General features: G+C 46.6%; 1 protein-coding gene across 2 annotated transcripts in view; it reads right to left on the bottom strand.

Annotated features, from left to right (window-relative positions):
• Positions 1–222: 222 nt before the first annotated feature.
• Positions 223–25,957, bottom strand: part of LOC147100067 (protein FAM81A-like) — a 52,855-nt gene continuing 27,120 nt past the window's right edge. For both annotated transcript variants that reach the window (XM_085968696.1, XM_085968695.1), the window contains 5 exons: positions 25,618–25,747; positions 15,204–15,310; positions 14,094–14,229; positions 6,067–6,262; positions 223–4,823 (listed from right to left, as the gene is read on the bottom strand). In XM_085968696.1, coding sequence (XP_085824822.1) covers positions 4,681–4,823; positions 6,067–6,262; positions 14,094–14,229; positions 15,204–15,310; positions 25,618–25,747 — 712 coding nt within the window. In that variant the 3' untranslated portion in view covers positions 223–4,680. The remainder of the gene's footprint in view (positions 4,824–6,066; positions 6,263–14,093; positions 14,230–15,203; positions 15,311–25,617; positions 25,748–25,957) is intronic.

The raw sequence follows: 25,957 nt of genomic DNA on the forward strand, positions 1-25,957 counted from the left end.
ACTGCAGCCAACAACATGTCAACACCTTCAGGAAAGGTAGGGCCAGTAAACCAGCAAAGAAATGACAAGAATCACCTCACTAAAGTATTACATTCATACGATCAGTGATTCTGGGACTTAATGGTAGGAACCTATTTTAATGGTAGGGGACAGACGGTCTATCACTTGTGTAGACCCTTTTATATCTTCCTGAAAATATGTTGTGGATGTAAACAATAAATGTCGAAGAGACAAAAAGAGTTGAATTTTATTTGAATCAATTTTCACTAATTACAGCACATATGCGTTAACATTTTAAAGTAAGCCAAAAGCATATTCCTGGCAGTATTATGAATACAAAAGGGGATACATTTGTAAAGCTACAACCCAGAGTAACAGCTAAAACATCTTCATCTAGCTTTGTGCAGACGCTAAGGAACATTTAAAATGATAAAGCAATTTGATAGGGTGGGTGTGGAGAAACTGTTTCTACTTGTGGGTGAGTCCAGGACAAGGGGGTATAAATATAGGATCGCCACTAACAGATGAAAGAATTTAGGATGAATTTCTTTACACAGAGTAGTGAGAATGTGGAACTTGCTGCCTCATGGAGAAGTTGAACGAGACAGCATTGGTATATCTAAGGGCAGGCTTGGTGCAAAGATGAGGGAGAAGGGAATAGAGGGATATGAGGCAGGGTGGGAAGAGGTCATTAGAGTGGGAGGAGGCTGGTGTAGAGTATAAATATCGGCACAGATCAGTTGGGCCAAATGGCCTGTTTCTGTGCTGTAGATTCTACGTAATTCTATATCTTTAGTTAAGTCTCATAAAAGTGCAAAAAGTGTTTCAAATGCAATAAACTTTTTAAAAATCTTAACCACTGCATGTCAAAACTGCTTCTTTAGCAAAATACTAAATTCTAAAAAGAGTCTCTGATTTTTAGAAACAGGAATTTGGAAGTTGATAATTAATTGGCAGACAATTCAGTAAAGCTCCAGGAAGCTAAAACTTCCATTAATAATCACTAATTCATAGCAACAACACTTCATCTAAGAACAAACGTAACAATGGAGTAGGTAGAACAAAAGTGTGTTACTTAAAATTATTGTTTAAAAAGTTTACTGAAACTATAGGGGCGATTTTAACCCCACGAGCCTGGCAGAAAACGAGTGGGCGGGCAGTTAAAATCGGGCGGGAGACATACCCGCTGGCGTTCTGCACCATTTCTTCTAAGCAGGAGGCAAGGATGCCTCCCTGAAGTCAACAGGCTCTTCCTTTACATATACATGTCATCGGGCCCAGACTGTAATTGTAACGATAGCAAAATACTGCAGATGCTGGAAATCCAAAATAACAACAGAAAATGCTGGAAAAACTCAGCAGGCCAGGCAACATCCGTGGAGAGAAAATAGAGTCAACGTTTCGGGTGAAAACCCTTTGTCAAGTAATTGTAACTGGTGGCCTGAGCGGGGAAGCTGTTGTGGAGTTCCTGCCCGGTGAAACGTGTGGGAAGAGGATCTGAGCTGGAAGAGGCCCAATTATGTATTGTTACTTTTTTTCAAAAAGGAGTGCTCCACCAGGCCCCATAAGGAAAGTTTAGGCCTGCTCTGTCCCGGGCTCCCCCCTCCTCCCAAAACCCTCTCCCTGCAACTTATCTTGTTGCTGGCGACCCTTTATTTGGTGTTGGCTGGTGGCTTCCTGCCGCCCGACATTGCACTCCCGCCCACCGGGTACCTGGCCAGTGGTGTGCAGGTGAGGCCTGGGAATTAAAGTCACGCACCTCATGCTGCCGAAGTTTGGCACTCGCCTCACCACCCACCCAATTCCGCTCGCAGTTAAAGTTGCGCCTTATGTGTCAATCACCCTTGTGTAATAATGACAAAGATTGTCTCTGCTAATGGGAATTTTGGAATGATTAACAGACTTGGCTATCACATATTGTTTTAATCAGCTGTTATTACCGCGTATGCATAATTAGGCTCAGTATAAACACATATAAATAGAAAATGCACTATAAATGAGAATTTCAAAAACTTACATTAACATTGCCTGGAACTGGTGAAATACCAATCAGCCCGTTCGTGGAGACCCTCCTCACCACAAACTACACCCTCGGTGCAGCAACCCACTCAGTAGACATGGGAGGTGGGGGAGCTCGCCATGATCTGGAAAAACATGACTGCCAGTACTCACCTCCCCACTGTCTCCAAGCCTAACTAACTCCCAGAACCCTAGGGCAAACAAGCTGCCTTAGCCTCAAGTTCTGTATTACTCCCAGTGCAAGCACACTCACGCCAAGAAGCCCGGATGTGTTGATGCATTCCTCCTGTAGGCACCGCTGGCAGGATGTGCAGTGACTTTGTAAACTACATATAGGAACGTATACTCTCAAAATACGTGTGTGAATGTACATCCAAAACATAGAATTAACTAATAAAATATACATGTAGCCCTAATTGTTCAATAGCTTTATAAAATATGTTTAATAGCATACAATAAAATAAGGTTTACTTTCTTCAGAATCCAATTATAAAGAAATGTTTTAAAAAGCTGCAATCAATCATATGAATTGAGAACTGCGGGCGGTTTTAATCAGAATGAGTGTGTTCTCACCTTCCCTGTGGAACGACCTCCCCTTCCCTGTGGAACGTTCTCACCTTCCCTGTGGAACGACCTCCCCTCCATTCACTGCCTCCTTTTGCAGCAAGGCCAAGATCAGGAACTCCGAGCTGGGGAATTGCAGGAACAACTCCTAATCGCAGCAATCCACAATGCACCACAATAAAGTAGCAGGTTGCTATGCTGCTGCTTTTAATATTTGAATCCTTTTTTTAATAAGGGTCACTGCAAGCACAGAGAGCACTTAAAATGACCACAGACTGGTGCTCATATTTTGCAAACTACTTTCCTGGGGGCTACTGACAGGGTAAATTGTTTTACAAGTTTGTCTCAGTTTAAACATGGTAATACTGCAGTAATAAAGTGTATAGTGCTGCTGTAACAAAGTGTATAATGCTGCAGTAATAAAGTGTATAATGCTGCAGTAATAAAGTGTATAATACTGCAGTAATAAAGTGTGTAATGCTGATGTAATAAAGTGTATAGTGCTGCTGTAATAAAGTGTATAATGCTGCAGTAATAAAGTGTATAGTGCTGCTGTAACAGTGTATAATGCTGCAGTAATAAAGTGTATAATGCTGCAGTAATAAAGTGTATAGTGCTGCTGTAATAAAGTGTATAATGCTGCAGTAATAAAGTGTATAGTGCTGCTGTAATAAAGTGTATAATGCTGCAGTAATAAAGTGTATAGTGCTGCTGTAATAAAGTGTATAATGCTGCAGTAATGAAGTGTATAGTGCTGCTGTAACAGTGCATAATACTGCAGTAATAAAGTGTATAATACTGCAGTAATAAAGTGTATAATACTGCAGTAATAAAGTGTATAATACTGCAATAATAAAATATATAGTGCTGCAGTAACAAAGTGTATAATGCTGCAGTAATAAAGTGTATAATGCTGCAGTAATAAAGTGTATAATACTGCAGTAATAAAGTGTGTAATACTGATGTAATAAAGTGTATAGTGCTGCTGTAATAAAGTGTATAATGCTGCAGTAATAAAGTGTATAGTGCTGCTGTAACAGTGTATAATGCTGCAGTAATAAAGTGTATAATGCTGCAGTAATAAAGTGTATAGTGCTGCTGTAATAAAGTGTATAATGCTGCAGTAATAAAGTGTATAGTGCTGCTGTAATAAAGTGTATAATGCTGCAGTAATAAAGTGTATAGTGCTGCTGTAATAAAGTGTATAATGCTGCAGTAATGAAGTGTATAGTGCTGCTGTAACAGTGCATAATACTGCAGTAATAAAGTGTATAATACTGCAGTAATAAAGTGTATAATACTGCAGTAATAAAGTGTATAATACTGCAGTAATAAAGTGTATAATACTGCAATAATAAAATATATAGTGCTGCAGTAACAAAGTGTATAATGCTGCAGTAATAAAGTGTGTAATACTGTAATAAAGTGTATAGTGCTGCAGTAATAAAGTGTATAGTGCCGCTGTAAAGCACCCAAGCCTGTCCAATTTACAGTAACAGGTGGGAGAGCGGGTAGAAACTGCTCTGGTCACAATGTTATCATGGAAGGCGATGTTATGCCAATACCCACCAGACTTCCAGACAGTGTGTTGGTAAATGTTGCTAACCTTGATTAAACTTCTTATTTACAGTACAATTTTCACAGAATTCATCTTCAGGACTGGTAAACTGGTTCTGGAACTATGTGACAAATATTGTAAACCCAGATTATGGACATATAGAAGAAAGGATTGAATAGCTCTGTTCACAGTGCGATCGTGTTACACTGCTTTAATTTTAAAAACTCAAATCAGATATACATCCCATTAAAGCATCTTCTGTACCAGGAAATTCACACACAAGTTACTTTATTGGGAATAAAGGCTTAACGCTGAGTTTGATGTACAGTACTCAAACCAGTACAATTTGCTGATTTCCTTGGTTAAACTTACGCTCATGGATACAGGTGTTTAAATGGTTTTACTGAGACCCCTCCTTGCTAAACAAAGGCTATATGAAGTAGCTTCAAGCATCTACCGATATAAAGGTGAATGTAGTTTTAGATTATGATTATTGGGCAGTGTCTAAAGAAGGTTGTGCACCACGGACCGTGATTCTGTTATTCACTAGGGTCCGGAGGAATGGAATCCATCATTTGCTTCACCTGAAGAATCTGTTTCTCCAATTGGTCTTTATCCAGCTTCATTTTTGCTTCAAGTATTTGTCTTAAGGATCCAATGCTTTCATAAACAGCTGTAAAGCCTTGACAAAACACAAAAATCAGAAGTGTAAAGCATTGCATTAAGTGTAGTGGGTATAAACAAAAATCAGAAAAAAATCTAAAATATACATTAGCTTTAATATAACGGATTTTAATAAACCGTATGAACAGTAATCTGATCTAATGACTATGATGGGAATAAATATTCCCAATCACAAATACGAGGTAGCTAAGTTTCCAATTTGAACAACTCCATCCAATGCCCCGAGGGATGCCCTATACCAGCGACGCACACAGACCAACAGATCCCAAGTCGGATCCCCTAGCCTGGGCTGAATTGGTTGCTCTCAGCAGGATTGCAATCGATGCACTATAATTGACCTTGGCATCCCTGGCTAGGGAGTGAAAATAATCACCCAGCTTTCTCACTCTGAGCTGCTGTTCCGAGCCCTCTCTGCTGGAAAGCACCTGCGTGTGGATATTAGGTGAAGGCAGGAACTGGGCTCGGCTGTGATGCCACACATGGTCGAGCAGCTTTTCTACACACTTTGTCTGGGTTCACACAATGAAGAATTCGAGCAAAGTACTGGAGGGCTGCTGATGCCCGGGGAAATGTCACCTGACAATTCAATAGTATATTTTGGAATACTGTGTGCAGTTCTGGTCACCACATTATAGGAAGGATGTGATTGCATTGGAGAGGGTGGAGAGGAGATTCACCAGGATGCTACCTGGGCTGGAGTGCTTCAGCAATGAAGAGAGACTGGACAGGCTGGGGTTGTTTTCCTTAGAGCAGAGAAGGCTGAGGGGGGACCTGATTGAGGTGTACAAAATTATGAGGGGCATAGATAGGGTAGATAGAAAGGAACTTTTCCCCTTAGTAGAAGGGTCAATAACCAGGGGGCATAGTTTCAAGATAAGGGGCAGGAGGTTTAGAGGGGATTTGAGGAAAACCTTTTTCACCCAGAGGGTGGTCGGAATCTGAAACTCACTGCCTGAAAGGGTGGTAGAGGCAGGAACCCTCACAACATTCAAGAAGCATTTAGAGGAGCACTTGAAATGCCATAGCATACAAGGCTATGGACCAAGTGCTGGAAAATGGGATTAGAATAGACAGGGCTTGATGGCTGGCGCAGACACAATGGGCCGAAGGGCCTTTTTCTGTGCTGTATAACTCTATAGGAGTGAAACAAATCCTTGTCTTTAATACCAAGCTGGGTCATAAGGCAATGTCCTTAAGGATGTGTAAATTATGGAACCATGCAAACACTGATATGTTCTCACCAACATTAGTTTCAGCTTTGATGTCCTCTATTTCTTTCCATATTTTCTTTTCTATGCTAATGATGATCACATTTAGTTTCTTCTCGACATGTTTAATGCTGCAAAGCTCCGCATTCATTTTCTGTGTTGCTTCTATTTTGTCAAGTTTCATGGACAGCTGGTTAAACTGCTCTTCCATTCTTTTTTCATTGCTTTCCTAACACAAACAGAAAGACGCATATCCATTACAGCTAGCAAACTGACAGTCAGTCGAGAGAATACTTCCACTATTTGAAGATCTCAATACTGTACAATTGTAGCAATACCTAGCACTGGCCTACGCACGTTAACCTTTAGGCTGCTGGGCAGATTTCCTCAGTGTGCTAGATAATAAGAACATAAGAAATAGGAGCAGGAGTCGGCCATTTGGCCCTTCAATCAATAAGATCATGGCTGATCTTCTACCTCATCTCCACTTTCCTGCCCAATCCCCATATCCCTAGATTCCTTTAATATTCAAAAATCTATCGATCTTTATCTTGAATATACTCAACGAGTGAGCCTCCACAGCCCTCTGGGGCAGAGAATTTCAAAGATTCACCTGCGGTAAAATGGTAGACATGTTCTTTATAAAAGCACTTATGACACCTAATTGTGGGGGAATCCAAAGCTTTTGTGTCATAAATATAAGATAGTCACTAATAAATCCAATAAGGACTACAGGAGAAACGTCTTTACCCAGAGAGTGGATAGAATGTGGAACTCGCTACCACAGGGAGTAGTTGAGGCGGATAGCAGAGATGCATTTAAGGGGAAGCTAGATAAACACGTGGGAGAAAGGAATAGAAGGATATGCTGATAAGGTGAGATGAAGTAGGGTGAGAGGAGGCTTGTGTGGAGCATAAACACCGTCATAGACCAGTTGGGCTGAATGGCCTGTTTCTGTGCTGTTGCCTCTATGTAATTCTATCTAATGCACAGAGAGAGCCCCCTGATGTTTTTCAACTGTTTGGCCTCTGGGCCACTTTAAAATAATATCATAACTTTGCTAAATTGTATACAATCTAAAAATTATTCACTGTAACATTATTATTGTTTACTTAAAAGTACTTGCAAGCTTCTGGTGTTATCGTTTATAATGGACTAGCCACAAAATGAACACACTCAGAGACGGTGACTAATTACTGTAGAGCTTGTATAAAATCTATTATCAAATTTGATAGATCACTCTCAGATACAGTAGTCCAGGGGAAATGTTGTGTTTACTAACATGACATCCAAAGCATGACATCCACCGGGTCAAACTTCCTCTAAGGTTCCCCCCTGCCCTAGCCCTGAACTCACATCTTTCTCCAGTTTCTCTCTGATCTCCCCTCATGACCTCTCCACGCTCTTCTTATCCATGAGACCCACTTCCTGCTCCCTCAATCCTATTCAAAGATGTGCGGGTTAGGTTGATTGGCCATGATAAAAAATTGGCCCTTAGTGTTAGGGGGGATTAAATATGCGGGGTTACGGGGATAGGGCTTGTGTGGGATGGCTGTCGGTGTAGGGACCGGGTGCTAGGGTTTGGATGATCAGCCATGATCTCGTTGAATGGCGGAGCAGGCTCGAAGGGCCGAATGGCCTACTCCTGCTCCTATCTTCTATGTTTCTATGTTTCTATTCCCACCAAACTGCTGACTGATGTGCCATCAATTACTCAAAAGACTGAGGTTGAGCGAGTAACAATCAGCCTTTTATTAACTAAAGAATGAAGGTCTTGTCTCGAGTGGTTGACCCGTCCAGAATACTAAGGGACTGGGAGGTAGTCACTTACATACCTGGAATAGTGGGAGGAGTCAGCCGAGGCATGTCCAGACCTGTACCTAGTGGAATACACATACAGACACAGACAGGTATAACAGTGGTTTATCACATTCACCCCTTGTTTAAAAATGAGTCCGGCGGGGTGAAGTGTATTTAAAAGTTCGTGTATTGGAGTCTCTCCGGAGGTCTTGTCTGCCGCTGTGATCGACGTGGCGACGGCAGGGGTGGTGGAGCTTCCGGCGTCGCGTCCCGTGTAGGCTGGGGCCCTGGAGTGTAGTCCGGGGCCCTGGAGTGTAGTCCTCGTGGGTGACGGTCCAAGGCGAGCCAGCTGCTGGGGTTGGATATCGGGTCGTTGGGGGGGGGGGGGGTGGTAATGGGTAGTGGGTTACAGCGGTCCCCGAGGGTGCGAGGTCTCGTATGGAGACTGTGTCGTAGTGGGTTACAGCGGTCCCCGAGGGTGCGAGGTCTCGTATGGAGACTGTGTCCTCCCGCCCGTCCGGGTACGCAATGTAAGCGTACTGGGGGTTGGCGTGGAGGAGGTCGACCCTCTCGACCAGGGGGTCCGTTTTATTGGCCCTCACTTGTCTTCTCAGTAGTACCGGCCCTGGGGACGTCAGCCATGGCGGTAACGATGTCCCCGATGTGGACTTCCTTGGGAAGACAAACATTTTCTCGTGAGGGGTGGCATTGGTGGCAGTGCAGAGCAGTGACCGAATCGAGTGGAGCGCATCGGGGAGCACCTCCTGCCAGCGGGAGGTCGGAAGGCCCCTAGACTTTAAGGCTAGTAGGGCGGCCTTCCAAACTGTTGCATTCTCTCTTTCCACCTGTCCGTTCCCCCGGGGGTTGTAACTGGTGGTCCTGTTTGTGGCTATACCCCTAGCGAGCAGGTACTGGCGGAGTTCGTCGCTCATAAACGATGAGCCCCGGTCGCTATGGATATAGCTGGGGAAACCGAACAGGGTGAAGAGGCTGTTCAGAGATTTAATGACCGTGGCACTGGTCATGTCCGGGCAGGGGATAGCGAACGGGAACCGGGAGTACTCGTCAATGATGTTGAGGAAGTACACATTGCGGTCGGAGGAGGGGAGAGGCCCTTTGAAATCGACGCTAAGGCGTTTGAAAGGGCGAGTGGCTTTTATCAGGTGGGCTCTGTCTGGTCTATAAAAGTGCGGTTTGCACTCAGCGCAGACTTGGCAGTTCTTGGTCATGGTCCTGACCTCCTCGATGGAGTAAGGCAGGTTGCGGGCCTTGATGAAGTGCAAGAACCTGGTGACCCCCGGGTGGCAGAGGTCATTGTGGAGGGCCCTCAGCCTATCGATCTGCGCGCTGGCGCAGGTGCCACGCGATAGGGCATCTGGGGGTTCATTGAGCTTCCCAGGCCGGTACAAGATCTCGTAATTGTAGGTGGAAAGTTCAATTCTCCACCTCAAGATCTTGTCATTTTTGCTTTTGCCCCTCTGCTTGTTGTTGAACATAAAAGCAACTGAACGCTGGTCAGTGAGCAGGGTAAATCGTTTTCCGGCCAGGTAGTGCCTCCAATGACGCACAGCCTCCACGATAGCCTGGGCCTCCTTCTCGACCGCGGAGTGTCTGGTCTCCGGGCCCTGGAGGGTTCGTGAGAAGAATGCCACAGGTCTCCCCGCCTGATTAAGGGTGGCGGCCAGAGCGAAGTCGGACGCATCGCTTTCCACCTGGAAGGGGATGGATTCGTCCACTGCGTGCATGGTGGCTTTGGCAATGTCTTCCTTGATACGGTGGAAGGCTAAGCGGGCCTCTGCCGTCACGGGAAAAGAGGTGGGCTTGATCAGCGGACGGGCTTTGTCTGCATAGTAGGGGACCCACTGAGCGTAGTAGGAAAAAAACCCTAGGCACCTCTTCAGAGCTTTTAGGCAGTGGGGTAGTGGGAGTTCCATAAGGGGACACATCCGGTCCGGGTCGGGACCGATGACCCCGTGTTCCACAACACAGCCAAGGATGGCGAGGCGGTCTGTGCGGAATATGCACTTCTCCTTGTTATATGTCAGGTTCAGGAGTTGGGCAGTGCGGAGGAATTTCTCGAGGTTTGCGTCATGGTCCTGCAAGTCATGGCCGCAGATGGTCACATTATCTAGCGTAAGGGAAAGTGGCCTGCAGCTCGTTTTGATCGACCATCCGGTCCATCTCCCTTTGGAAGACGGAGACCCCGTTGGTAACGCCGAAGGGAACCCTAAGGAAGTGATAGAGGCGGCCGTTTGCCTCAAAAGCAGTATACTGGCGGTCTTCGGGGCGGATGGGGAGCTGGTGGTACGCTGATTTCAGGTCAATGGTCGAAAAGACGCGGTACTGCGCGATCTGGTTGACCATGTCAGCTATGCGGGGGAGTGGGTAGGCGTCCAGCAGGGTGTAGCGGTTTATTGTTTGGCTGTAGTCGATGACCAGGCGTTGTTTCTCGCCGTTCTTAACAACCACAACCTGGGCTCGCCAGGGGCTGGAGCTGCCCTCAATAATCCCCTCCTTCAGGAGCCGTTCCACTTCGGTTTTGATGAAAACCCTGTCCCCGGCACTGTATCGCCTGCTCTTTGTGGCGATGGGCTTACAGTCGGGGGTGAGGTTAGCAAACAGTGGGGGGGGTGGGATTCTGAGTGTGGAGAGGTTGCATCTGGTGCGCGGCGGGCAATTTGGAGGCTGCTGGCTGCGGACTGTGAGTGGGGGGAGGGGGCCACCGTACGCCATCGTAACGCTTTTGAGGTGGCACTGGAAATCCAACCCCAGTAGAACGGCAGCGCAGAGGTCGGGCAGGACCAGGAGTTTAAAATTATTGAACACAGTCCCGTCTACTACTAGTGTCACCACGCAGTAGCCGTCAATGTCCGCTGACTGGGACTCGGAGGCCATAGAAATCTGCTGGTGCGCAGGCAGGGCTGGGAGAGAGCAACGCCGCACCGTGTCGGGGTGGATGAAGCTCTCTGTGCTCCCGGAGTCAAAAAGGCAGTTTATTGCATGGCCGTTTACCTTAACGTCCATTTTGGACCGAGCTAGCTGGTGCGGTCTCGTTTGGTCCAGCGTCACAGAGGCCAGCGTAGGGGTCGGTGTGTCGCTGCGAGTATCAGATGGGGGGGGGTTGGCGGTCTGCTGCGTCCCGGCTGGTGTCCAAGATGGCGGCGTCCATGATTCCCATGTGGCTGGAGTCGTCCAAGATGGCTGCTGCTGCGGTGGTTCGCACATGGCTGGGGAGGCCCAAGATGGCGGCCCGCACGGCCCACACGCGGCGCTGTTGGGGGCCCAAGATGGCGGCTCGCACGGCCCACACGCGGCGCTGCTGGCGTTCGGGGTGGCTTTGGCCTTGCAGACGCTGGCGTAGTGTCCCTTTTTCCCGCAGCCCGAGCAGGTCGCATTCTTCGCCGGGCAGCGCGCTCTGGGGTGTTCGGCCTGGCCACAGAAGTAGCATTTCTGGCCTTGGGATAATGCTGTCTGGCTTTGGGACACTGCTGCGGTAGTTGGGCCGTTGTTGGGCTGTGGCTGGGGTGGCACGGTGCTATGGGGCTGTCCTACCGTGTCCCAGGTTGTCGTTCCCCGCGGCGTCCACGGTGCAGAGGAGTAGGCATCCATGCCCCGGAAGGCTGCGTCCAGCGTTAGTGCGATGTCGGAGGCTTTGTCGAGGGTGAGGTCACTCTGCTCCAGCAGTCGCTGTCGGGTGTAGTTGGACCTGTGGCCCGCTACGAAGGCATCCCGGATCAGTTCCTCCGTGTACTTAGTGGGCGTTACTGCCTTACACCCACAGGCCCGGCCAAGCACGGACAGTGCTTGGAGGTATTCCTCAGTCGATTCCCCAGGTTGTTGCTTGCGACTCCCCAGAAGGTGCCTAGCGTATACTTCGTTCACAGGGCGCGTGTACTGGGTCTTGAGGAGCTGGAGGGCGGCTGTGTACGAGGTCGCGTCCCGGATGACTGAGTACACTCGGTGGTTCACCTTGGAGAACAGGACAGACAGTTTGTCCGCATCCGTTTCGACCGCAGTGGAGGCAGTCAGGGATGTCTCGAAGCACGTGAGCCAGTGAGCAAACTTGGTGGAAGCGTCCGCTTCCCGACTGTCCAGGTCCAGGCATGCTGGTGTGAGGATCTTCTCCATTATAAAAAATTTAGTTAATAAAATTGATGCGCCATCAATTACTCAAAAGACTGAGGTTGAGCGAGTAACAATCAGGCTTTTATTAACTAAAGAATGAAGGTCTTGTCTCGAGTGGTCGACCCGTCCAGAACACTAAGGGACTGGGAGGTAGTCACTTACATACCTGGAATAGTGGGAGGAGTCAGCCGAGGCATGTCCAGACCTGTACCTAGTGGAATACACATACAGACACAGACAGGTATAACAGTGGTTTACCACACTGACCACCCAACTTCCTTTTCTCGCTCCCATGTTAGCTGATATTGTTAACGGTTCTCTCTCCTCAGGTACTGTCCCCCTCTCCCTCAAATCTGCCGTCATCATCCCTCTCCTCAAAAAAACAACCCTTGAACCTTCCGTCCTTGCAAACTACCGCCGAGCCTCCAACCTCCCTTTCCTCTCCAAAGTCCTTGAATGTGTTGTCGCCTCCCAAATCTGTGCCCATCTTTCCCGCAACTCCATGTTTGAATCCCTCCAATCAGGTTTCTGCCCCTGCCACAGTACTGAAATGGCTCTCAAAGTCACAAATGACACCCTTGTGACTGTGACAAAGGTAAACTATCCCTCCTCGTCCTTCTTGACTTGTCTGCAGCCTTTGACACGGTTGACCACTCCATCCTTCTCCAACAGCTCTCCACTGTCGTCCAGCTGGGTGGGACGGCACTCGCCTGGTTCCATTCTTATCTATCTAATCGTAGCCAGAAAATCACCTGCAATGGCTTCTCTTCCCGCTCCCGCATCGTTACCTCTGGTGTCCCCCAAGGATCTATCCTTCACCCCCTCCTATTTCTCATCTACATGTTGCCCCTTGGCGACATCATCTGAAAACACAGCGTCAGTTTCCACATGTACGCTGACAACACCCAGCTCTACCTCACTACCTCTTCTCTCGACCCCTCCACAGTGTCTAAATTGTCAGACTGCTTGTCCGACATCCAGTCCTAAATGAGCAGAAATTTTCTCCAATTAAATATTGGGAAGACCGAAGCCATTGTTTTCAGTCCCCGCCACAAACTCCGTTCCCTAGCCACTGACTCCATCCCTCTCCCTAACATCTGTCTGAGGCTGAACCACACTGTTCGCAACCTTGGTGTCATATTTGACCATGAAATGAGCTTCCGACCACATATCCACGGCATAACTAAGACCGCCTATTTCCACCTCCGTAACATCGTCCGTCTCCGCCCTTGCCTCAGCTCATCCGCTGCTGAAACCCTCATCCATGCCTTTGTTACCTCTAGACTTGACTATTCCAACGCACTCCTGGCTGGCCTCCCACATTCCACCCTACATAAACTTGAGGTCATCGAAAACTCGGCTGCTGGAGTCCTAACTCACACCAAGTCCTGTTCACCCATCACCCCTGTGCTCGCTGACCTACACTGGTTACCTGTTAAGCAACCCCTCGATTTCAAAATTCTCATCCTTGTTTTCAAATCCCTCCATGGCCTCGCCCCTCCCTATCTTGAATCTCCTTCAGCCCCACAACCACCACCACCCCCCCCCGCCTCCCCGCGATATCTGTGCTGCTCTAATTCTGCCCTCGAGCATCCCTGATTATAATCGCTCAACCTTTGGTGGCCGTGCCTTCTGTTGCCTTGGCCCTAAGCTCTGGGATTCCCTGCCTAAACCTCTCCGCCTCGCTACCTCTCTTTCCTCCTTTAAGATGCTCCTTGAAACCTACCTCTTTCACCAAGCTTTTGGTCACCTGCCCTAATTTATCCTTATGTGGCTTGGCATCAAATTTTGTCTTTTAATACTCCTGTGCAGCACCTTGGGACGATTTACTACGTTAAAGGCGCTATATAAATACAAGTTGTTGTTGTTGTATGACAACCTTTTTATTTCTCCCCACAATATTTCCCATTTTCACTCCTTGTCAGCTCCTTCCCAACTTTCTCTAGACGGGCGTGTACAACGTTCTCCGTTATTGCTCTCAATAACACACCGTCTCTGGCTAACAGGAAATATTTATTGTGATCCAGGCACCTGGGGACAACTTTGCATTGTAACTTATATATTTTAAAGCTCCTGTCTTTGAAACAGCTTGATGCTGAATACCTTTTTTTTTTGTTCTTTAATGTAATACTTACAGTTTTATCTTTAATGACTAAGGAGAGCAGTTCTATTTGATGTAACAATTCCTGCTCCTTCCTAGCTAGTTCCTGTTCCAACCGGGAACAACAGGACAAAGCCTGCCCCTTGATGTCTTCGGTTATGCTCTTCATCCTTTAAAAGTAAATTTGCAACATTTTGTGGTCATTTAGGACAGAAGAGGAAACAAAAGAAAAATCACAGATCACAGTGGGTTTTATAGAAACATAGAAGATAGGAGCAGGAGTAGGCCCTTCGGCCCCTCGAGCCTGTTCCACCATTCAATGAGATCATGGCTGATCATCCAAATTCAGTACCCTGTCCCTGCTTTCTCCCCATATCCCTTGATCCCTTTAGCCTTAAGAAATATATCTAACTCCCTCTTGAATATATTTAATGAATTGGCCTCAACTGCCTTCTGTGGTAGAGAATTCCACAGGTTCAGCACTCTCTGGGTGAAGAAATTCCTCCTCATCTCTGTCCTAAATGGCTTACCCCTTATCTGTCAAGGCTTTAGTTATGATAGCCATTCTCACAGATCTACTAAAAAGGGGACATCTTGCTTGGGAAGTACGGTGGTTATGTTACTGGACTAATAATCCAGAGAACATGAGTCCAAATCCTGCCACGGCATTTCGAGAATTTGAATTCAGATTATAAAATGTGGAAATAAAAAGCTGGCATCAGTAAAATTGACCGGAAAGCTGTCGGGTTGTTGTAAAAACCCAACTGGTTCCCTTATGCCAGCACAGGCCTCCTTCTGTGCTGTATGATTCTATGATAAAGCAGCTTATTTTGTTCTAAACTCTGAACATTTTTTACTTTCATGAAACCTCTCCCAATCTCACTCACACACAAGCAGTGCCAGCGGGCTGTGAGGCGAGATCCACAGACGCAAGAACTGCATCTCTGACCTCAGGGGAGGCGAGCAGGGGCTGACTGGCTCCCCGGAAAAGGCGCAGGATTCATGGGGATTCTCAGGGGAAAAGGGGTGGCGCCGCTAATAGGGCACTTGGGAAACCTCCCAGTTTCCCATAGGACCAAGTGCCCGTAAATCGTCCCCGAGCTTTAATACAAGTACTGGGTTAGAGTGTGAATTGTGCACTCACCTAACATCCAGCAGGTGGGGCTGTTCGCTGTTCTGTCCCCTAGTAAGCTTGATCTTTCTTTCTTGCTCTCGAATAGACTCCTCAATTCTCCTTAAAAGTTGTGAAATCTGTTGGAAGATTGGTGTAGTGCAAAATAAACATAATGGGGTAGGAATGGGTCCGCGCCCATTTTCAGGCATCGAATATACACTGCACCCAAGCCTGAACACATGGGCGCTGTTAAGTAGGGAAATTCTGCCTCAATTCTGCCCTCTTGAACATCCCTGATTATAATCGCTCAACCTTTGGTGGCCGTGCCTTCTGTTGTCGAGGCTCTAAGCTCTGGAATTCCCTGCCTAAACCTCTCCGCCTCGCTACCTCTCTCCTCCTTTAAGACGCTCCTTAAAACCTACCTCTTTGACCAAGCTTTTGGTCACCTGCCCTAATTTATCCTCATGTGTCAATTTTTTTTTTGTCTTACAATACTCCAGTGAAGCGCCTTGGAACGTTTTACTACGTTAAAGGTGCTATATAAATACAAGTTGTTGTTGAAATTGGTCCCCGTGCCTCATTATCATTGATCAGATGGGCTGCCCCACGCTGATCACTGGCAGCTCGCCTAATCGGGGCCCTGAAGGTGGCGTGTCCGTGACGCTATTGAAAGGCAGCCTGCACCTCTTAAAGGGGAGGCGCACTTTGGCTGCTGAACACTGGAATCTACCATGGGCACCTCAGACATGCCTGAAGTAGCTGCTGAGAGAGCCCCCGGGTGCACAGGCGCTGCACTGGGGGTCCGATCCACCGGAGGAGTGAGATGCTGTTGCCGCCGGGGTTACCAAAGAGGTTCCAGATGAGTGGCCAGGCAGCAGTGGCAAGAGCTGGCAGAGGAGGTCAATGCCAGAAGTAGTGCACCCAGGACAAGAAGTTCAATGACCTCCTAACTCAAAGCTTGCATTTACTCTCTCCTTACCTCAGCACCACCTGTAGCCCCACTACGCAACAGCCTTTCCTCCCCGTCTGCCTTCACTCTCCTGCAATCGCTGCACTACACCACCTTCTGCGGCTACTCATGTACTCTGCGCCTCCTACTTTATTGCAACCCTCACAGTTCTGCCATGACATGCACATCTTCAAAACATCTCATTAGGCTACCACCAACACACTCCCTTCCATCATGCAGGGCAAGCTGGCGCACAATACAAGGAAGCAGGTGGGCACGGGAGGAGGGCGAGCCTACATCCATATCCTGTGCCCACTCGAGGAGGAGGAGGTGCTGGAAATCGAGGGCAGGGGAAGAGTCAGGACCATGACCACTGGTGAGGCTGGAGGACGAGGACCACTGGTGAGGCTGGAGGACGAGGACCACTGGTGAGGCTGGAGGACGAGGACCACTGGTGAGGCTGGAGGACCATGACCACTGGTGAGGCTGGAGGACGAGGACCACTGGTGAGGCTGGAGGACGAGGACCACTGGTGAGGCTGGAGGACGAGGACCACTGGTGAGGCTGGAGGACCATGACCACTGGTGAGGCTGGAGGACGAGGACCACTGGTGAGGCTGGAGGACCATGACCACTGGTGAGGCTGGAGGACGAGGACCACTGGTGAGGCTGGAGGACGAGGACCGCTGGTGAGGCTGGAGGACGAGGACCACTGGTGAGGCTGGAGGACCATGACCACTGGTGAGGCTGGAGGACGAGGACCACTGGTGAGGCTGGAGGACGAGGACCACTGGTGAGGCTGGAGGACGAGGACCACTGGTGAGGCTGGAGGACGAGGACCACTGGTGAGGCTAGAGGACGAGGACCACTGGTGAGGCTGGAGGACGAGGACCACTGGTGAGGCTGGAGGACGAGTCCCACAGGTTTTTTGTGCATCTTACCCTCTTTTCCCTTCCCACTCCAATATCGCCCTGCACATTCTTCATGACCAAACGCAGCAGCCTTTCATCTCTCTCTCTCTCTCTACTTACCCTTGACACTGTCTCCTCTCTTCCAATTTAGGATCAGAAGCTGTACAGGGCCCTGGACAAGCAGAGGAAGAGGGCAGCACTATGAAAGAAGTGTCATTTGACCTTACCCGTACCAGCACAGATACTGGTGCACCCCGCATATCCAGAGGGTAGGATTAGATGGGTCGGCACAGAGATAAACCCAGCACTCGTGCAAGGACATGCAGATCGAACGGTGCCGGAAGCAGCTCGTCCGAAGGAGAGCTCGCAACTGAGCCTTGCTACAGTTCAACCAACGGCCCAGACTATAGAAGAATGATGGCGGTATGAGCTTCTGATTGTCATCCAGCAATGCTGGAAATGTTCATGTGAGGACAGACAGCATTGGGTTTTGGTGGCGATTAAATTCATTATTGAATAGCTTGTGCTGACACTCACTGTTGAGATTCACACATGAATAATAGCCCTTAGGCAAGATACCAGAGAACAGCCTGTGGCACAATACCGCAGCAAGGATTCAAAGTAATCAAGAGAGGGAGGAAAATGGTGAGGAAAAAAATCAGCAGTGAGCTAATCCCTCTTTATAACATTGAACGATTAAAGGGTAATTCAATATAATAAGCCTGCTTTTTAATGCAAATCTTTTAAGGAATTGTCAATATATTGTAATATAAACCGATTTGAAATCTTTCCTTTCCCTGGTCATTGCTATCTAGCACCGACATGGCACCATGCAGATACTGGGATAGAATTTCCGCAGGGGGATTCCGCTGTTTCTCTGGGATTTCTGCCGATTCCACGTGTGTCAGCTGTGGCTCAGTGGGTAGCACTCTCGCCTCGGAGTCAAAGGTGGCAGGTTCAGGCCCCACTCCAGAGAATTGAGCACATAATCCAGGCTGACGCTCCAGTGCAGTGCCGAGGGAGTGCTGCACTGTCGGAGGTGCCGTCTTTCAGATGAGATGTTAAAACGAGGCCCCGTCTCCCCTCTCGGGTGGATGTAAACGATCCCACGACACTACTTCAAAGAAGAGCAGTGGCGTTCTCCCCAGCATCCCTCAACCAACATCACTACAAACAAATTATCTAGTCATTATCACAATGCTGTTTGTGGGAGCTTGCTGTGCGCAAATTGGCTGCCGCGTTTCCCACATTACAACAGTTCAAAAGTACTTCATTGGCTGTAAAGCACTTTGGGACGTCCTGAGGTCGTGAAAGGCGCTATAGAAATGCAAGTCTTTCTTTCTCCTGCTGAAATTACGGCAGAAGATCGGGAGAACCCTGCGGGAATCACTGGCGACGGTGTCAACTCCTGATCCTTATTCCTCACCACCATCAGTGGTGGGGCAATGCCACTATTCAAGCAATACTTTTTTTTTGCAGCACCACACAGATTTCTGCAATTTGCACAAACTTGTGTTTTGGAATAAGGACCCAATCTGAAGACTTCCTCTGTGCTCATTTAAAAAAATAGTAATAACAATCTATGTCCCGATATTAGAAACTTTCATGAACAGTAATGTAATAATTTCCTTGTGTTAAATATATAAACAGAGTGGTTGAACAATGCACCATTCACAGAAATGGTAAATCTATATGAACGTATTCAAAACAGCACTCTCTATATAGAGTTAAATGGTGCTAAAATTCTCAAAGGGTTCGTTAGCAACACTGCAACCTATGGCACCGAGTACAAGAGACTAGGGAGACTTCAGCACGTAAAAGTGAAACAGAAAGACAGTTTCAGGTGAAGCCACGAGTTTGACTGAGGATAGTCTCGCAGACGGTTAACTTTTAAAGTCATTTAAGAAAAAAGTATCGTTCTCAATGCGAGATAGGTTTATGTGGTGACGATGTCTTGGTTCTGTTTAAACATTTTGTGAACAAATATGTATTTATGTTTCATAGTACATTTTCAGAACCGTTAGATTTATATTGATGGCTGGTGGAAGGGTCGTAACTGTGTTCTTTAGGGAAGGTGGGTTAAAACACTGATTTTAAAGGTAATTATTTTATGGACGCATCACATAGAAACATAGAAGATAGGAGCAGGAGTAGGCCATTCGGCCCTTCGAGCCTGCTCCGCCATTCAATGAGATCATGGCTGATCATTCAAATTCAGTACCCTGTCCCTGCCTTCTCCCCATATCCCTCGATCCCTTTAGCCTTAAGAAATATATCCAACTCTTTCTTGAATATATTTAATGAACTGGCCTCCACCGCCCTCTGTGGCAGAGAATTCCACAGGTTCACCACTCTCTGGGTGAAGAAATTCCTCCTCATTTCAGTCGTAAATGTCCTACCCCTTATCCTTAGACTATGACCCCTGGTTCTGGACTCCACGACCATCGGGAACATCCTTCCAGCATCTAGTCTGTCCAGGCCTGACAGAATTTTATAGGTTTCGATGAGATCCCCTCTCAATCTTCTAAACTCCAGTGAGTATAAGCCCAATCAACACAATCTCTCCTCATACGTCATTCCTGCCATCCCAGGTATCAGCCTGGTGAATCTTCGTTGCACTCCTTCCATGGCAAGAACGTCCTTCCTCAGATAAGGCGACCAAAACTGCACACAATACTCAAGGTGCGGTCTCACCAAGGCCCTGTACAACTGTAGCAAGCCATCCTTGTTCCTGTACTCGAACCCTCTTGCTACCAAGGCCAACATACCATTTGCCTTCTTAACCGCCTGCTGCACCTGCATGCTTGCCTTCAGTGGCTGGTGCACAAGAACACCCAGGTCTCTTTGCACTTCCCCTTCTCCCAATCTATTGCCATTCAAATAATAATCTGCCTTCCTGTTTTTGCCACCAAAGTGGATAACCTCACATTTATCCACATTATAGTGCATTTGCCATGTTTCTGCCCAATCACCTAACCTGTCCAAATCGTACTGGAGTTTCATGACATCCTCCTCGCAGCATACCCTCCCACCCAGCTTTGTGTCGTCTGCAAATCTGGAGATATTACATCCAATTCCCTCGTCCAGATCATTAATATATATTGTGAACAGCTGGGGTCCTAGGACCGATCCTTGCGGTACCCCACTAGTCACTGCCTGCCACTCGGAAAACGACCCGTTTATTCCAACTCTTTGCTTTCTGTCCGCCAACCAGTTCTCTATCCAATTCAATACCTTGTCCCCCGTGCCTTAGTTTTGCACGCTAATCTCTTATGCGGGACCTTATCGAAAGCCTTCTGAAAGTCCAAATACACCACATCCACTGGTTCTCCCTTATCTATTTTACCAGTTACATCCTCAAAAAATTCCAGTAGTCAAGCATGATTTACCTTTTGTAAATCCATGTTGACTTTGTCCGATCCTGTCACTGCTTTCCAAGTGCTCTGCTATTACATCTTTTATAATGGACTCTAGCATTTTCCCCACTACCGATGTCAGGCTTACCGGTCTATAATTCCCCGCTTTTTCTCTGCCACCTTTTTTGAATAGTGGGGTAACATTAGCTACCCTCCAATCCATGGGTACTGTTCCAGAGTCTATCGAGTTCTGGAAGATGACCAGCAATGCATCTACTATTTCTAGGGCCACTTCCTTAAGTACCCTGGGATGTAGATTATCAGGCCCTGGGGATTTATCGGCCTTCAGTCCCATCAATTTTCCTAACACCATTTCCCTACAAATACTGATTTCTTTCAGTTCCACCCTTTCATCAGACCCTATGTTCCCCGGTATTTCTGGAAGGTTATTTGTGTCCTCCTTTGTGAAGACAGAACCAAAATATGTATTTAGTTGGTCTGCCATTTCTTTGTTCCCCATTATAAATTCCCCCGATTCTGACTGCAAGGGACCTACGCTTGACTTCACCAATCTTTTTCTCTTCACATATCTATAAAAGCTTTTACAGTCAGTTTTTATGTTCTCTGCAAGCTTACTCTCATATTCTATTTTCCCTTTCTTAATTAATCCCTTTGTCCTCCTTTGTTGAATCCTGAACTGCTCCCAATCCTCAGGATTATTGCCTTTTCTGGCCAATTTGTATGTCCTCTCCTTGGATCTTATGCTATCCCTAATTTCCCTTGTTACCCACAGTCGAGTCACCTTTTTTGTTTTATTTTTATGCCAAACTGGGATGAACAACTTCTGTAGTTCATCCATTCGGTCTTTGAATGTTTGCCATTGCCTATCCACCGTCACCCCTTTGAGTGCCATTCCGCAATCAATCCTACCCAACTCGCTCCTCAGACCATCGTAGTTTCCTTTATTTAAATTGAGGACCCTTGTTTCTGAGTCAACGACTTCATTCTCCATCTTAATGAAGAATTCGATCATATTATGATTGCTCCGACCCAATGGGCCTCATACAACAAGATTGCTAATTTATCCTTTCTCGTTACATAATACCCAGTCTAAGATGGCCTGATCTAAGAGGGCCACAACCCCCCATTCCATCAAATTTACACCTATGTTTAAGAACTACTCAAAGCTATAATCTAAATGTTGTTTTGGAAGCCATCTGGTTAAAACATAAATGGGACAGATTTACCTCTCATTGCGCTTGGCATAAAGCATCATCTGTGGGCAGTTCATAGAGGAAAACCGGGTTGGAAAGAAAGAACTTGCATTTATATAGCACACTTCTCATCCTCAGAAGGGCTTCGCAACCGGTTAATTATTTTGAAGCGCAGTCACTGTCATAAGGTCAGCAAATGCAGTCAATTTGCGCACAACAAAGTTCCACAAACAGCAATGAGATAAATAACCAGTTAATCTGTTTTGGTGGTGCTGGATGAGGAATAAATGTTGGCCAGGACTTCAGGGAGAACTCCCCTGCTCTTCTTCACATATTGTCATGGGATCTTTTATCTCAACAACAACGAGGCACTTCACAAGGTGGTTATAAAACAAAATTTGACGCCGAGCCACATAAGGAGAAATTAGGGCAGGTGACCAAAAGCTTAGTCAAAGAGGAATGTTTTAAGGAGCGTCTTAAAAGGAGGAAAGAGAGGCGGAGAGGTTTAGGCAGGGAATTCGAGAGCTTAGGGCCGAGGCAACAGATGGCACGGCCACCAATGGTTGAGCGATTATAATCAGGGATGCTCAAGAGGGCAGAATTAGAGGAGCGCAGATATCTCGGGGGGGTTGTGGGGCTGAAGGAGATTACAGAGATAGGAAGGGGCATGGCCATGGAGGGATTTGAAAACAAGGATGAGAATTTTGAAATCGAGGCGTTGCTTAACCGGGAGCCAATGTAGGTCAGCGAGCACAGGGCTGATGGGCGAACGGGACTTGGTCCACCTAAAAAAGGTAGACAGCGCCTCAGTTTGATGTCTCCTCGAAAGATGGCAACTCCAATTCCCAAGTGACAGCCCACATGCACAAGTTCCTGAAGTGGGACCTGAACGCGAAACCTTCTGACTCTTTCATGTGTTCCACCCAGGCGATCCTTTACACACAATGGGGCTAATTTTGACTTTGCCCAATAGTGTAAAGCGGGCAATATCGAATCTGGAAAGATGTATAAAGGGCGGCCGATCTAATCAGCCACTTTACACTTTCGCCCAAAGTTAAAATTACCCTCAATATGAGGAAAGTTCCCCATAGAGTTTCATATTGAAAGTTATGCCTAATAATGGGACATTAACTGATTTTTTCTAACATGAAATAAATCTGAATTATCACAGCAATGCATAACTAGGACATGAGGATTAGTTACATAGTCAGCATTACCTGTAAAGGACAAAGAACCGGTTAGTCCCGTGCGGTACCATTAATGACAAATAGCTTTAGTGGCATGAAACAGCCATTTATCAAATGAATGAAATATTGTTTTAATAACAGAAACCGAGATCCTATTTGGAAAATCAATTGAAAATTGAATCTTTATGGCTATCAGCTACCAAATATTCACAGTGCAAGGGAACCTAGCTTTTAATTAGCAATATAGTGGCACTTCCATTGAGATTGCTATTGAGGTGCAAAAAGGAAGTCAAAGAAACATTAGTCCTCAAGTTCCTGAAGGGTGGTTTTGTGGCAGCGGTGAGATGGAAGCCTGTCAAGCCCTGTAAGAATTTTTTATGTTTCAATGAGATCACCGCTCATTCTTCTAAACGCTAGAGAATATGGGGGAAAAATTTGGTATCGCCCCATTTGGGCCGTGCGCAAAGTTTAGCGCCTGGCAGCAAACTTGGCTTTTATCGCCCCTGGAGGTGATTGGAGCGCTAAATCAGGCGCTTCACACCTGTCTTAAGGCGCAAACGCCAAGGAGCGAGGCGCTACCTCAGAGTGCTGGCGAAGCAAGGAAGGGCAAATCAAAATAAACCTGCAAAGTGCTGCTCAGTACTCAAAACTCCTTCACACATCTCTCCAGAAGTCTCTCTCTCTCTCTCTCTCTCTGACTGCGTGGTGCAAAAATGTCACCGACAAAAAAAGGCAGGAAGCTGTCACTTTTAAATAGCGCTCCCCTAGTCGCTTTCTGACAGCACAACGCTCCCCTCCAACGCACCCTCTTAAGGCACTAACGGGAGGCGCAAGCAACTGAATTTTTCCCCCTATAGGCCTAGTCGACTCAATCTCTCCTCATAGGACAATCCCCCCATCCCAGGAATCAGTCTGTTGGATTGTTGCACTCCCTCTATGGCAAGTATATCCTTCCTTAGGTAAGGAGACCAAAACTGTACACAATACTCCAGGTGTTTATTTATTAAATAGCCAAGTCTCAAAACTACAGTACAAATTTATTTTGTACTGTAGTTTTGAGACTTGGCTATGTAAAGTCGATGGCTGATTGTGTGTGCGCGCTACGCAAGCATTTCATTTTATTATCTGTACTGAATGAGTCAAACACCAGCTGGTCTGGTTTTTGCTGATTGCATTATTGTGAATATCCACAGAGTTGCATGAATTCCACAGGAGCAATTGTCCTGTCATCGCCAAGAAAGGCAGTGTAAAGGCAGTAGGCTGAGGTTTTAACTGGTGCCAATAATAAATAGTTCAAAGGGTGTGTCTGCAGGTTGAGTGAAGTTTGTCTCCTTGGATGTATGAACTGTCAACATGAGTATTCGGAGTGACATTTTAAAATCAGTAAGAGATGGTATTGATAGCAAATCCAATTAAATACATGGAGATATGTTTGCTTATAAGGCTGGTTTTACATTGCAACTGGTATGAAGCAGTTTCACTTTCCACTGATGTTAAGTAGTTGTAGTTAAGTAGTTGTAGTATAAGTCCTAAGTCGGGGCCCAATTCAAATCTGGAGCAAAGCAGAGTGAGACTCTCAGGAAGAGGGAATCTCAGTCCACTTCACTCCAGGGTCCGCTCAGGCCCCGGCTCCAGATTTAGTGATACAAAATTTGTCGGTGCCCAGTTTTAGGCCTCGGGCCTCATTACTATAAATTGGACAAGCTACCGGTGTCTGTTGCGTCTCCACAGGCTGTTCGCCCCAATGTATACGGCCTTGCTGCGCCCGTTTTATGCCGGTCCACAACGAGGTCTAATCTCTACCCCGTACACGACAGCTTCTTAGCATCGGTGCAGAGTGAAAGTGCTTTATAACCAACGCTGGAGTTCTGGTGGAAGTGCAGCCTATGAGTAACATGCATCAAAATAAGTCACTTTTTTTTTAGACCAGAACGAGTGATTGTCACTCTGATGAAAGGTGCTTGGCAGGTCAGGTGCTATCTACTTAAGAACATAAGAAATAGGAGCAGGAGTAGGCCATTCAGCCCTTCGAGCCTGCTCCGCCATTCAATGAGATCATGGCTGATCTTCTGCCTCAACTCCATTCACTGGCCCTATCGCCATATCCCTTGATGCCTTTACTAGTCAGAAATCTATCGACTTCTGTTTTGAATATACCCAATGACTGAGCCTCCACAGCCCTCTGGGGTAGAGAATTCCAAAGATTCACCACCCTCTGCATGAAGAAATTTCTTCTCATCCCAGTCCTGAATGGCCGACCCTTTATCCTGAGGCTGTGGCCCCTGGTTCTAGACTCCCCAGCCAAGGGGACATTCTCCCAGCATCCATCCCATCAAGCCCTGTAATAATTTTGTATGCTTCAATGAGATCCCCTCTCTCATTCTTCTGAATTCAGGAGAATACAGGCCTAGTTTACTCAATTTACTTCAGGTCAGCATTTTTTGGAAACAAGGTTGCAGCCAACAGATTTCACACAGAGTGTGCTTGTCCAGCTCATTAAATCCTTAGGACATCCATTGAAAGATCCAACAGGATCTTCTACCATTTGTAAAAGTTTTTAGAAAAAGGTCTCATAAAACCCAACGCAACTGCACAAGAAATGTAAGGAAATATTCCTGCAAGAGAAAATTAAGTTAACAGAAAAGATCTGGATTATTAAATATATAGATAGTCCATTTTCAACTGCTTTTCCAAATAGGGTCTGGCCTTCTATTATTTCATACATTTAGGTAAATACATGATTATTGAGAAACCTGGGACCTAATGGTGCTTTCTTTTTATTTAGTGTATGTTGTACGTTAAATGCTATGCACTATATTTTGTTTAACCTGCCCTTCAACATCCTTTATTTTTGCTTCCAAGGTCACTTTGGCTCTTTGTTGCTCTTTGCTGACGTTCTGAATTCCTTCGTATATTGTTGTCAGGTCCGCTGACAGTTTGGCAATGCTTGCATCACACCTATGGGAGGAAGCTGGGATAGAATCACGAGACATCCCTCATCATCTGTTAGACATTTAAAACAAGTATCCACAGGGAAATGGCTAATACACTGTTGGGATAATTTTTCCAAGTATGGGAGGGTAGCAGTAGGGAGCCCCACCCGTCTCCGAGGTCCTGTGATTTTCCACAACATGCTGGCAGCAGGTGCAGGTCCTTGCTTCCAGCGCG

This window comes from Somniosus microcephalus, chromosome 27 (genome assembly GCF_052327205.1).
Source record: "Somniosus microcephalus isolate GS21.2 chromosome 27, FLI_Smic_1.0, whole genome shotgun sequence".
Taxonomy (NCBI): Eukaryota; Metazoa; Chordata; class Chondrichthyes; order Squaliformes; family Somniosidae; genus Somniosus; species Somniosus microcephalus.